The sequence below is a fragment of the Periplaneta americana genome, chromosome 4 (assembly GCF_040183065.1).
Source record: "Periplaneta americana isolate PAMFEO1 chromosome 4, P.americana_PAMFEO1_priV1, whole genome shotgun sequence".
Classification (NCBI taxonomy): Eukaryota; Metazoa; Arthropoda; class Insecta; order Blattodea; family Blattidae; genus Periplaneta; species Periplaneta americana.
Genome location: NC_091120.1, coordinates 149,076,266 through 149,091,204, shown reverse-complemented (window position 1 = coordinate 149,091,204; position 14,939 = coordinate 149,076,266). Strand labels below are relative to the sequence as shown.

At 34.8% G+C, this 14,939-nt stretch overlaps 1 protein-coding gene across 3 annotated transcripts in view; it reads right to left on the bottom strand.

The window, feature by feature from the left end:
• Positions 1-14,939, bottom strand: part of LOC138698312 (alpha-tocopherol transfer protein-like) — a 95,337-nt gene that overhangs the window by 44,242 nt on the left and 36,156 nt on the right. For all 3 annotated transcript variants that reach the window (XR_011331826.1, XM_069824135.1, XM_069824136.1), the window contains exon 2: positions 10,416-10,573. Coding sequence is in view for 2 of the 3 variants with exons in the window: in XM_069824135.1 (XP_069680236.1) it covers positions 10,416-10,563 (148 nt within the window). In the remaining variant the exon portion in view is untranslated. The remainder of the gene's footprint in view (positions 1-10,415; positions 10,574-14,939) is intronic.

Sequence of the window (14,939 nt, the reverse complement as noted above, 5' to 3'; positions counted from 1 at the left end):
GAATCATATTCTTATTAAAATCCGATATTTCGTTTAACATAGTCTTTACAATGGAAAACATAGCTAATGCGGTCAGTCTCTCTTCTCTCATCGTATTTCTGAGATAGGATTTTACTCTCTTCAAACACGAAAAGCAACGTTCTGGTTCGGAAGTTGTCATTGGTATGGTGATAGCTATGCGTAGTAGTTCCACAACTTCTGAAAATGAGGCCTGCAAGTTCTCAGATAGAAGAAACTGCAAGAGCTTAACTGCGTCACTGATATTTCAGAATTCTTGTCTCTGATACAACACAGTGAGTTCCGTTTTTAGTTTGTCTCTATCGAACATTGCAAAAAGCTTCACACATACATTTAGGTCATTTTCAGCAGATGAGCTTTTGTAGCATTCAAATTTTTCTTGACACAGAAGAGAAGATAATATCAGATGATCTATGAACTGAAAACGGGTGTTAGTTTCTGTGAAAGGGAGGCCACACACTTCCTTGGCTGCCGCAACCCTTGTCTGAATCGCTTCGACCTTACGACGCTTTTTAGGGTTTTCATTTTCACATATCTCGCTGCTCAACTGTCACTGTTCCGTATTGTCTATATGGCATTATGCAGAGTCGGCCTCGGTAGCATAGTCGGTTGCGGGTTCGATTCCGGCCCAGGTCGATGGCATTTAAATGTGTTTAAATGAGACAGGCTAATGTCAGTACATTTACTGACATTTAAAATAATCCTGCGGGACAAAATTCCGGCATACCGGCGACGCTGATATAACCCCTGCAGTTGCGAGTGTCGTGAAATAAACCATAATTTAATTTTTTTATATGCAGATTTGAACCTTAGAAATATCCAACTGGCGATGTTGTACCAGGGCGCTTGCCTCATTTATTGTGATGTTGTTAGATGTTTCAGATTCCATTATGGTTTGAAAACATTCTAGCAATGGCTCCTTCTTCTCTTGAACAACATTTCCTGTTCTTATTTTAAAACTCCATCTTGTTGCCCCAGCTGACGGAATTGTCTTTGAAACACATTAATCTAATAAAGACTATGTGGAGATCGAGAGAAGAAAGCAGGGATACTGGATAAATTAGCAAAAAATATTCGATCGGCTCTTTCCGTTATAAGATTCAAATGATGGGAACTTAATTTCACATTTCTCCTGAATTATTAAAGTACTGAATTGAATAGACTGTAAATATTGTACAGAATTAAACATTGTTGCACTTGTTATACTCACAACATTAAAGAAAATGTATTTAAAACTGCACGCTACTGGCAAACTGCTGCAAATTTTGTAGCGCCTGGAAACTCTGGATTCACGGCGAGGGGCAGCAGAGGGAGGGGTAAAACTAACGTTCAAAGCATCCGAGACGAGACTGGCAGCTCCAGGGGAGGAAGTGGCTTCACCAATCCGTCCTTGTCTTTGTTTCGCTTTGGCAGCACCAGGGGAGGAAGTGACTTCACTAACGATTGCGTGCATGTCAATGAGAGCGAATTTTTTTTTAAATTCGAGCCGCTAAATAGAGACTGTATAATAAATGTATTTCACATCATAAAACGAGACAAGAGCCACAAATGCCTGGGGGTGCTGCAGCTCCGCAGCCCCCCTTCGAAAGCCGCCCGTGGCTACGAAATTCAGTAACAAAACACTTCCCTTCACTATACGTTTCGGGTATTATCTCCTTTCAGAAGTCTACATCTGGTGTGATCAACGGACAAAATTTCACTAAGACTGTATAAAATTAATAGATCTCTCAAGCGACTGTACCATGAAAACTAAATTTATAGACAATTCAGTAGAGTACTTTTGGGATTATGCGGATATTAGTATCCCACGATTGCAAAGAGAGCCATAAACATTTTACTGACTAATACACTTTTACTACGTCATACTACTTTTGGCCAATAAAACAGTACAAAAGGACCGTGTTTCAACCAATCGTGACTGTTTATCGCTAGAATTTTGTCACTTCCCTAGCATTTGTTTATTTTTATCACTTCCCTAGCATTTGTTTGCTTTTATCACTTCCCTAGCATTTGTTTCCTTGTTTGCCAACATTTCAAACTACAAATTCTTTACGGAATTATAAAATATGCTTTGCTATTGTCATTTGTTTCCCGCATAGATAGTCGACTGAAAATGGCGGCTCCGTTCAAATGTTTTGGTGAAGGTAACATTAGTGAAATAATATTTTAGTAAGTGAATTATTATCTATTTCATTGTATTAGAGTACTTTATTTCTTCTAATCTTTATATACTTTCTTCTGTTTTATCACCTCCCTACCATTTGTTTCTTTGTTTACCAACATTTCAAACTGCAATTCTTTATGGTGCTACAAAACATGCTTTGCAGTCATTTGTTTACCGCATAGAAGATAGTCAACTAAAAATGGCTACTCCGTTCAAATGTTTGATGAAGCTAACATTAGTGAAATATAACTTTAGTAACTCAGTTATTATCTATTTTATTGTATTACAGTACTTTATTTCTTCTAATCTTTATATACCGTCGACCTTGGTAGCGCATGGGTATAGCGCTGGCCTTCTGCGCTCGAGGTTACGGGTTCGATCCCGGCCCAGGTCGATGGCTCATGTCAGTAAATTTACTGGCTTGTAAAAGAACTCCTGCGAAACAAAATTCCTTCCGGCACACCGGCGACGCTGATATAACCTCGGCAGTTGCGAGCGTCGTTAAATAAACCATATTTTTTTTCTTTATATACCTACTTTCGTCTAATCGTGTAATAATCAATTAAATCCTAAGAAAAATCGTCTGTTATTATTTGTGCTGGTAGAGCATTCCCCTTATACAATGCTATATCTAGAATATCCGGTTGGACTAGTGGGTTGTACGAAAAATAGGCGGGTGTTGAAGAAGCTAAAATATGGTAATTATTTTCCTGGGAATGTAGTTCTAGTCTTCTTCCACGTAGTGTTGTTACTCTGGAATTCCAAGCAATATTTTTCGCGTTATAATCTCCTCCTAGAAGAAAATGTTCGCCAACAGTTGACAGTAAATCAAGGTCCTCCTTCATGAATGGTTTACTGGATGAGCAGTAGATTGCGCCAAACACTATGGATTCCGTCGGAAAAGAAACTTCAACGAAAGTCCCTTCAATATAGTGAAATAATGGTGAACCAATAAGCCTGTGATAAATACCAGATTTAATAATTACAGCAGTTCCTCCGTAAGATCCTTTATCGCTTCTATAAACTTCATACCCACGAAGAGTTAATTTTCACTGTGGATTTAGGTGAGTTTCATTAACAAGTAAAATATCTATATCATTTTCTTCTAAAAAATGTCCAACCAAATACTTATCATATCGAATTCCATTTGCATTCCAAAATGCAACGTGGAAATTTCTGTGAATGTGATTAATATGTTGGAACTGATTAGTCATATTGGAAAGCATTACATAGACAATCTCCTAACATAAGTAGTCTAATAATTGGGTCTGCCTCTTTCTTGATATCATTGAAAATAGTTCTTAAATTAAGAGTTTAATAAATTGTATCATTTCCTTCAGTTCACTAAATATTGAACAGGATTCATCACTTGTTTGAGAACTGGAATGCCAAGGTTGTCTAACTTGATTTGAATAAGTGCTTTTAGGCAAGGGGGGGAAAATCTCTATCATTGACATTTGCACTATATTGTCGGCTCTCATTATGAGAATATCTGTTTCTGCCGTTAGCGTAAGCCAGAAATTTTTCACATTTTCTATAATTGGCTGGATGAGATTGTTTACAATTAGCGCAAGTTGGTGGTTCAGTGGGTTTCTTTTGATATTCCTTAGAACTGTGATTTTGCCCACACTTGATACATTTTGCTGAGACAAAGCAGCCTGCTGCTTTATGGCCAAAACCCTGACAATGGTAACACTGCTGAGGCCCTCCCTGACTTACATATTCTGAGAAAGAGACTTTTAGATTGCACAAACCTGTGAGTTTTCTTATTTCAGGTGCATTATGAATATCATACGCTGTTACCCAAAGAGGTATCATCTTCCATTCCTTTGCACCGGTGTCATCATTTTCCACTTTTCTTCTTAATTGTCGGACACTTTCAATAGGGTACTTATTTCTAGCAGTTGTCTCTCGATATTCTCTGTAGGTGTATCTACTGGCAGACCCCTCATTACCACCTTAATAGTTTTTTGTTGTCCTGATACAAAGGTGTAAAACTCCAAGTGCTGATCTTTAAAGTAACACATTATTTTCTGTGCATCATCATCATCAGTACTTGCTTGAATTTTGAGTCCTTTAGGACAGTACTGACACACAGCCATTTCTGACACTAATTGCTTAAATACTTCACGTAATCGAAAATATTGGATTTTTGTAATCAGAATAATGGGTCTGGGTTTCTTCTGCTTACTTGGGACAATGCCAGGTGTCATAATAGGAGCTGAAGGTGCAACTTGCAACGTGCTTGTAGAACCCTGACCGTCTGCTATTGTGGTTGTACTATGTTGTACGCTCATTGTTTCAGTTTCTGTGAATGGTTTAAATCTGTTCGTAATGCTTATTAGTATGTATGTATTTATTCACACCGCAGTGGGTATATACCCGGTGGCAGTGGTAACTAATTACACTCAATAATGACAATAATAACCTTATTAATTAAAAATACAATTAATAATAATACTAATAATTAATACTAACAATAATTAATAATAATAATAATAATAATAATAATAATAATAACAGGGAATATACTAAATTAAATGAAACGATCACTTAAAATAACATTTGAAATAAATCTAATTTGTATCTTAAAACTAAGATCGAACTAAAACCCATGAGTATGATATGTTCATACCTGCATAAGTACCTTTCAAATTACACTCATTTCGCTGTCAACTCACTCACTGCAATTGAACTAAGACACATTTCACTGATTCTATCCTGATTTCACTAACACTTCAAAAACATTTCACTGTTCAAATACTATTCACTGCCACTATAAACTATAAAGCTTCACTGACAGGAACACGTTTCACTTACACAGCACACTTCACTGACACGACATACTTCTTCACTGATACAACACACTTCACTGACACAACATAATTCTTCACTGATACAACACTTCAATAACAACATATCATTTACACCCTTTAAATACTGTGTATAATTACCGTCTATTAGTAAGGTCCTTAAGCCTATTTTTAAATACATTTTTGGTTGTTGGTAAAGACTTTAGTAAGTCTGTAGGTAAAGCATTCCAGTCCCTGATAGTACGATTGAGAAAAGAAAATTTTCCTGTGTTCGTCCTCTGCCTTCTTTCCCTCAATTTATGAGTGGTCGTTCCTTGAAGAGTATACAGAGTGGTGTCTGAGGGAAGGATGCTCGACAAATTTTTGCTGTGTGTTTCTTATTTGCTTTCTGAAATTCCTCTTCCTGTCTTTTCCTGCGTTGACTAAGGGATTCAAGTATTGGTCGTTCTAAAGACATGTTGTCTTCATGAGAAAAATCATCTACAAACTCCATGGAAGTTGCCTCATTATTCACATCAGTAATTATTTGAGATACTTTATTCATTTCCTTCAAACGTCCTCTGGCACTTGGATATTGTCTAATATTTATTTTCTCTGATTGTAACACAGAGTCTGATGGGGTATTGCACGCCCCACTATCATTCATATTTACGTAGTTTAAGAACAAATAAAGCGAAATAACACAAAAATAAAACACTCAATTAAATAAACAGTTATTATTTAACGTTTTCAACACAAAAAACTCAAACGCAAAACACTTTATATTATTAATTATTAAATTTTCTCTAATAGAAAGCAATTTCCACACTTTGTTTATCACTCGTTGTCAAGGAACCCCACTTCACTTAACATGATTCAGGTTCCACATACTGCGCACAGATGGCAGGACTGTGATCCATTTTCAAGTTGCATACCACTTCGGCGGGCCACGTTATTCATGATGTCTATCTGTGAAGAGTTATGTCGTATACTAGGATGAATGTGTGTAAGTGTTCGTGTAAGTGTATTATAGAGAATGGGTGAGGATGATGGTGAAGGTGAGGAAGGAAAACCCGGTGCCAGCACATAGCCTACTCCTGTCGAATAGCACCAATGGGGCGAGTCACTATCAACAGTGGCATATGCCTTCTCTTCATATGCACTGCAAAGAGATTTGGGATTTAACTCAGGCATATTGGTACACAATCTAGTGATTAGAAGTTGTGCACCGCCATCTCTTCTAGTCCCGAAGTAGACATTTTGCAAGAAAATTTCTGACCCCGCCGGGAATTGAACCCAGGCTGGCTAGTCTGGAGGCAGACGCGCTACCACAGCTAACTCGGCGGACCCCAATATTACATAGAAGACTTTACACAATAATAATTATTATAATACATATAATTGTTTCGAGAAATCGCGGGTGTTTAATAAAGTGTGCCGTCAGCCAAAAAATTTGGGAGCCACTTTGTTTGATCAATTTTACAGTTCGGCTTGTGCTTTTATATGGCTGTGAAACCTAGAAAATAACTACAACTATTATCAATCAACTACAAGTTTTTATTAATAGATTTTGAGAAACATATTAAAAATATTCTGGCCGGTCCAGATATCCAACGAAAACCTATGGTTAAAAACTAAACAAAAACCAGTTGAATTTGAAATTCGGCATAGGAAGTGGGGATGGCTGGGACATACACTTCGCCGACCTCCAGATGACCCCGCCAGGAAGGCATTGGATTGGAATCCGCAGGGCAGCAGAGGAATTGGCAGACCCAAGATAACATGGAAACGAACTGTTCTGACAGAAGCAAAAACGATGGGGGAGACATGGAGTGAGAGTAAGGCGTTGGCCAGGAAAAGAGTCAGATGGAGAAGCTTTCTGAGAGCCCTATGTTCCACCTAGGAATGATGGAAATATTGATTGTTGATTGACAGTTCAGCTTACAACTTTGCCAAATTTTAGACTGTAATATTTACATAATGAATTTACTTCGGAAAATGTATCATGTGTCTTTCTAGTGTTAAATTTTACATTACCTCGTAAACATGTTTCAGCCTGTTATCGGCCATCTTCAGAACAGGTTGTTGCTGGTCTTGACGCCTTTTGTTTGTGTTTCCTGTGGGGATGTGTTTGTATAGTATAATGTGGAGTCTAAGAGTTTGTGTTCTGAAATTGAGTTTTGTGTTGAGAATTTCATTTGGATGTGGTTTTGTGTTTCTATATATTTCGTATTGTTGTAGTGTGTTTAGTTTCTGGCTTTTTGATTGAATGTGTAGTATTTCCATGTCTGTGTTGATGTCTCTGTAGGTGTGGTTAGCATTTGTGATGTGTTCTGCATATGTGGCAGTGTTTTGTAGTTTTGTTATGGCTGTGATGTGTTCTTTGTAATGTGTTTGAAATGATCTGCCTGTCTGTCCTATGGCGCCAAGACCAACATCAACCAGTTCTGAAGATGACCGATAACAGGCTGAAACATGTTAAGGTGTATGTATACTCACAAAGCGCAAAAAATGATGAAAAATTAGAATTTTCAAAATATAACTATTTTAATAGAGAATTTTCTCCCCTTTAATTTGATATAAGAATTTTCGATTTATGCCTTATGTTTTTTCAGATAAGTCCCATCAGCATGGTCACTTACTTTTGAAGTGATCTTCGTAGCAGTCAATCCCCTCGTTCAGCCTTGCTTGGAAAATAAACTTCTTTCTAGTCCCGGAATAGATGCATAGGTATCTGGGCATGATCATTAGATTGAAAAAACATTTTTACATAATGAAGTAATTTATAATCTTTTACTGTTAGTCATAAAACTGTAAATTTGTGTGTCAATGGTGTTGTACGTCATTTTAATAAGAGTCCAAAAGTAGAAATTACAATTCTGAGGAGGATGGGCATAAACTCTGGGACAAACACTATTGCAGGATTTGTTGCATCAATGGAAATAGGGACAAAAATGCCAAAAAAAAAAAAAAAAAAAAAAAAACATTGAACGCCTGAAGTTAAAACAAGGCGGAGTTATTTGAGAGGCAGAAAGAAGCTGAAACTGGACCGACATGAAGCTGCTTAAGGGGTGACATATGATGATGGAGTCTTCTAGGCTCTGAAAGTTTGTGGCTTGTTTCTTGTAAATAGTAATTTTGGAATATTTTATCTATGGATTTTTTACATGATTTATGCAACATAAAATATTATTGTAAGTTACATATATATGGTAATGTAAATAAAAATAAAAAATAGCTCCATGTCAGGCACTAAAGAATAGTTTTAGCTATAAAACAGTGAAAAAACTGTGGTTCTATCTTAAAAACTGCATGCGCTATCATGTTTCAAGTTGCATGTCAAAATTATAAACAAAATAATTTTTAAAAACAATGTAGACATAATTTCAAGGGATCTGTTCACTTCATTCTCTTTCTGGTACCGTTCCCAATTGCATAAAAATTTTACAGAACAAAATTATACAAAACAAAATTTTTTGTATGTAAAGATGTACATATGCCTAAACGGGGTAATGTAAAATTTAACACGAGAAAGACACATAGTACGTTTTCCGAAGTGATATAGTGTTAAAAGTTGTGTAATCAAGATGTAGGGTAAACATTGGTAATTTCGTGATAATTTCATGAAACCTAATTTAAAATGCAAATGTGTAAATATATCCTTATTCCGATTTTTTCACCTAAAAGACGATAACTTGCTGTACAAATCTGGACAAGTTCTTGAATATGTGCCAAAAACCACTTTTACAACTTAAGCTGAAAGGTTGGTTATTTCGTGATAACCTTGGTAATTTCGTGATATTGCATTGATAATTTCGTGAGAGGTAGAAGAAATGTTGAAAAATTCATTAAAGTCAAATGAAATTCTCATTTATTGTTACAAGACTTCAAGCATAGTAATTCCGTCTAATATTCATAGCAAGAAAACATAGAAATACATATGAACACATAATAAGAATGAAATCAAAGTAAAAATTGAAATTGAAAAGGGATCTTCTTTGCCCTGAAGGGTGAACACTTTTATTACGGACTTTACTATAGCCTATATTACTAGAGTAATTCCAAAAGTAATGCATAACGTTTGTTTAAAAATTATATTTTTATCCTACAGCTTTGCTATTTTCACAGAATGTAGATGCATCCTTAAGGAACAAAATGTCACTTTTCCACATAATCCCCGTCCCTTTCAACTGCCTTACGTAACCTAGGAACGAGGGCCTGTAGACCAGCACGGTAAAAGTCTGGACCAACACGTCTGAGCCACTCTTTAGCAGCGTGCACAAGGGAGTAATCTTCTAACCTCGTTCCGAGAAGGGATCCTTCAGTTTACCAAAGAGATGGTAATCGCACGGTGCCAGTTCAGGACTGTAAGGCGGTTGTTTCAGTGTTGTCTATCCGAATTTTCTGATCTGGTCTGTGGTCTTGTGACTGACATATGGCTGTGCGTTGTTGTGCAATAGCAGAACATCCTGCTTCTCCCGATGTCGTCGAACACGACTCAGTCGGGCTTGAAGTTTCTTGAGAGTTGCAACATACCCGTCAGAATTAATGGTGGTTCCGTGTGGCATGATGTCCACAAGCAAGAATCCTTCTGAATCGAAAAACACAGTAGCCATAACGTTTCCTGCCGAAGGTGTAGTTTTGAATTTCTATTTGTTTGGTGAATTTGCATGATGCCACTCCATTGTCTGCCTCTGTGTCGTGTCCAAAATGGTGGAGCCATGTTCTATCTTCTGTCACAATTCTTGTAAGTCATCTAGCACTTATCATTGACACTTAGCATGATAACAAATCAAACAGAAGCTACACTGAAGCCATTACGTCTCCGTTTTCTTTTTTGTTATCACATCTTGTCTTCAGATTTCTAAATTTCCTATTGTAATACATTTTATACTATTTTAAAAATTGTAACACTTAATGCTCAAAAAAATTTCGCCTCAAACAGCTAAGATTTCTATCAGTAAAGCTAAGCCTATATGGCGACTACAGATGTATCTAAAATTCCAAAAACATTTTCTAAAATTTCATGAAGATACAATAAATCTTTGTACCAAATATCATATGCTTACCTTTAGTAATAAGCCTGTAATGTAAATACAAACATCCACAAAATTTGTACGCCTGAGAAGTCGACGCAAACTTGCTCTCTCCAAACATAAAAGCTCACTGAAGCAACTACAATAGTCACACAGAGCTTAGCTGTATGTTTCTGGAAACTGGACAACATATGCAATCCCTTGGCGGAAATTTGGATCTCGTAACACCATTGGTTAATTCAGAAAAGAGCAAAGAAAAAGTATCACGAAATAACCTCTGCCACGAAATTACCAATGTTTACCCTATAATGAATTTAGTCATTAGCACGTCCACATAGCCTACTATTTGCTGGTCAATGAATTGCATACAATACAATAGGATATACATTATTGTAACGTAGGTACCTGGTTCATGAGGTAAATGTGGTTGGAGCTCCAACCAATCTCGTAGCATCTGCACAGCTTCTCTGATGCTTTGCTCATTTAAACCGAATTGATTGCGAACTCTTTCCTTAATTTCTTTAGTTGCAGGAGGCAGAAGATCAACTGACATCTTGGTTTGCCTGTAGAAGACAGAAATTTCGTTATCGGAAATGTCATTGGCCACACTAAAATGTTTCAGTAGTTGATTATCTATCTCAGTTATTTATAAAACTGATATTAGAATTCTAAATCGAGTACACTGGAGTCGAGATATCTCAGAGGACACAAATTTTAAAGTCATATCCTGAAAAATACTGGTAAACAGTATTTTAACCTGGCCACCGACGTAGCTCAGTTTGCTCGCGCGCTTTGCTGCAGATTTGAAGTTGCTCTCGGCGTGGTTTCGAGTCCTGCTTGAGCTGGTTACCTGATTGGGGTTTTCCCGAGGTTTTCCGCAATCATAAGGCGAATGTCAGGTAATCTATTGCGAATTCTCGACCTCATCTCGTCAAATACCATATTATTATCGCCAATCCCATCCACGCTATTCTTTTTTTCTTTTTTTAGACTTAGATTTATTTAAATTGAAAAAAAAGAAATACAAATATATAATGAAAAATAAAATATAGCAAAAAAGCGCAACATAACGGTAACAAAAATGAAAGAAAGAAAATACTCATCCCTTTCCGTTAAGGTTCAAAATCATACTTAAACTATATTCGGAATTTCTTACAATACTATACATATTACAGTTGAATACCTTTCCGGGAATAAGGGCATGAGATACATTGTTTTCCTATGTACTTAGACCCTTATTCTGGGGGGTATTCATTTGTTGTGTTAATAATAGTAAATTATGCAACGAGCTTATAATGGTAGTAATTAAGACGTGAGTATGTTTATGAAACTCGCTTGCGCTCGTTTCATAATTTTCATACGAGCGTCTTAATTACCATTATAGGCAAGTTTCATACGATTTTTTATGCTCGACCATATTTCTAACTTGAAATTATTCGTAAGTATTCATGTTATAGTTATCTAAGTGAAGAGCGGAAGTGAGCTTCTAAATTGTGAGATGTGCGCAGACGCGAAAGTATTGATTTTTTTTTTTCCGAGGGACGAATGTTATTGACCTTGTTATAATCTAGAGAATAACATGAACCTGGAAATTGATTTAGAATTGAAAAACGAGATGACAAATGGAATTTATTTGAATATTATTTACAATTAACGCTAATTATTATAGTAACAGAACATAACCTTCTGCGACAGTATTGGATTTCCAGCCTCGGTGACGTTTCGCTAATTGTTTTTCGATTGCATATCCGAGAATAATCGATACTTGCGGTTTTATAATGGTACAATGGTGATTTCTCATTCGCTGAACAACTGAAGTATAATGAATAGGTGTACTTTAATGAGGTGCATTAAAGGGCTACTACCAGGTGTATATTTACTACATTTCGGCATGGTCGAGCATAAAATGATAATTGAGTCACATCCGAAAAGCAAAATGCTCGAGGTCAGGTGTGGCAAATAATTAATTACATCGAAAAGAAATATTCACAACTGCGATTTTACTGTTAACTGTAATTACACACAAATTTTTAAAAAGAAAAAAATCGTGTTACGCAGACATAAACATACCAAGTTAAAAATACGACAATGTTAAAATGACAAAAGTAAAGAATAAGAATTTATATGATGATTATAATTTTAAAAACAGTTCAAGCACTTGTTTTTTAATAATTTTTCTAATAATTTCACTTTTCGATTTCTCTTTATAAAATCATTATACAATCTTGGGCCGAAATTGGAACTATATCTTAGACATGCTTCAGTCTTACATTTTGGTGCAATGAGTGGGAGCGAAATATTGTATCTTGTATTGTGGCTATGATCGAATGATATAAATTTAGTTTGATATTTATTGTAGAAATTCAAAATAGTATAAATATAAATTTGTTTGATACTGAAAACATAAAATTGTTAGTATATAAGAAAAGCTGAATAATTTAATACATTTTATTTGTGCATAACAATAAGAGAACATAGATACACGAACATAATTATACTATAGCTAAGACTATTAGGATCAAATAGATATTGTCATTACAAATTACAGTTAATGTAATTACACTAACAACACAATATTGTAACAATAATAATTCACAGAGTGGTTTTATCCTACTTAACAATTTTACCTAATGCTTTAATTTCAAATTCAAATTCAAATTTATTTACAATTTACATTTGAATTGAATACATATGAATAGATACCCGAAATGAGCATAATGCTCGTGCTCGCGTACAGTCCAGTAGTCTACATAAATTTTACAGGGTTCATATAATAATGCTGATGATATAAATAATAGTAACAATAATAATAATAATAATAATAATAATAATAGAATAATCGTGACAGAAATGATACAAAGATTGTAATACAAAATAATTCAATAATAATAATAACAACAACGATAATAATAATAATAATAATAATAATAATAATAATAATAATAATAATAATAGTGATAAAACAAAAATATTTACAATAATAAAATAAATACTAAGACGGATAAAATAAAATATAAAACCACTAGCGAGAGTTAACACAACTTAAATAAGCATATAATAACCGGAAAAAATGCCAAACTCGAAAATCAACAGAAAAGTTCGTTGTATCGCAGACGACAGCAACCGCCATATTGACATTGTGTTGTGCATTAATGGTAGTAGTGGGGAGCTGAAAGTCTACGTAACTGCCGTTTTCTTCGAATCTTCTCGTAAAATCATGGGAAGTTAATGCTGAAAAAACAAAATGTCTACGAGTCAAACTGTTCATTATTACCAGGATATATACAAATAATAGTGAAATATATTAATCAAGTTTCAGTTATAGATCTCTCCTTTTGTGCAAGAGGTATCATATCAAAATATTTTATGAATGGCGGGGAAAATATAAATTTAAATAGCTTTCTAGTGACAAGATATAGTGACAAGTGCAATCAAGTGTATCTGTGGCGATGCTAAGGAATCATTTATTGGAGATATACACTGTTATTAATTAAGAAAATTATCTATTTGTATTTATTACAATGTTTTATCTTATAGGGTACATGCATCAGATAAATACAATAAAAATTAGTACCATATAATGCTAGTAACACTTAAAAAAATTATAATAAAATTTATCAAATATCATACAAACATTTTCACTTTATTTTTAAATTTAAGAATGTGTAAATTGCTTAGGTCTGGATTATTTTTCAATACTGAATTGTATAGTCTTGGTCCATAATTCCTACTGTGTCTTAATCCAGCTGTAGTGTGGCATTTAGGTTCTGCCAAAAGAGTTGGGACATCTCTTCTGGTGTTATGTATATGTTTTTCAGTTATAAAATTCATTCCATTTTTGTGAAAATAAGTTAGTAATGTATGCTTATATATTTGCTCAATTTTTAGTACTTGGAATTCAGAATAAATAAATTGTGTCGGATAATCAAGTGGTTTATGCAGACAAATTTTGATGATACGTTTTTGTAGTAATATTAATGGAGTTAAGATAGTCTTTGTCATTCCACCCCATCCTATTATTCCATATTGGATGACTGATTGAAACAAGGATAGATAAACTACACGGAGAACATAGATAGGCATATATGCACGAAAGGTTACAAAGTTGTGAATTGTTTTCCGTAACCTATTACATAAATATGTTACATGTTTATTCCATCTTAAATGTTGATCAATGACAACACCTAAGTATTTTACTTGCGTGGATTCTGTCAAGGAAGAGCAATTACAATCAATCAAGTTTATGTTACTGCAATTGTGTATTTTTAAATTTGTATCCTTATCGAGTTTGATTTTTCTCAGACTAGAAGCCGTTAATGTAAAAGGAACTGCAGTTGTTTTTGAAATGTTCAATGAGAGCAAATTTTCATCTAACCATTTCTTAATTATATTTATACCTCTATTAACATTTAGGTAGGCATCATTCCAATTCGATCCACTAAAAATTACGGCTGTATCATCGGCATATGCAAATATATCTCCAGATGTGTTTCCTATATCAATATTTAGCAAGTCATTGATGTATATTAAAAATAGTAGTGAGCCTAAAACTGTACCTTGTGGCTCACCTATATTTATATTACGAATTTCACTGTGTTGGTCGTTAAATTTCGTTAATTGGGATCTGTTGCTTAAGTATGACTTAAATAAATTTAAAGCAATTCCTTTAATACCGTAAGCATGAAGTTTAGAAGTGAGTATATTATGATCTACAGTATCAAAGGCTTTTTGAATATCTAGGAAAACTCCCAAACATTTTTTACCCGAATCTAATTCTTTGATAATCCTTGATGTTACGTTCATAATAGCTTCGTCCGTGCTCATGTTAGTACGGAAACCAAACTGCTTTTGACTTAATAGACTGCTTTTTTTCTAAGAAATTAATTAGCCTGCTTTTAATACATTTTTCTAATAGTTTAGAGAGACTTG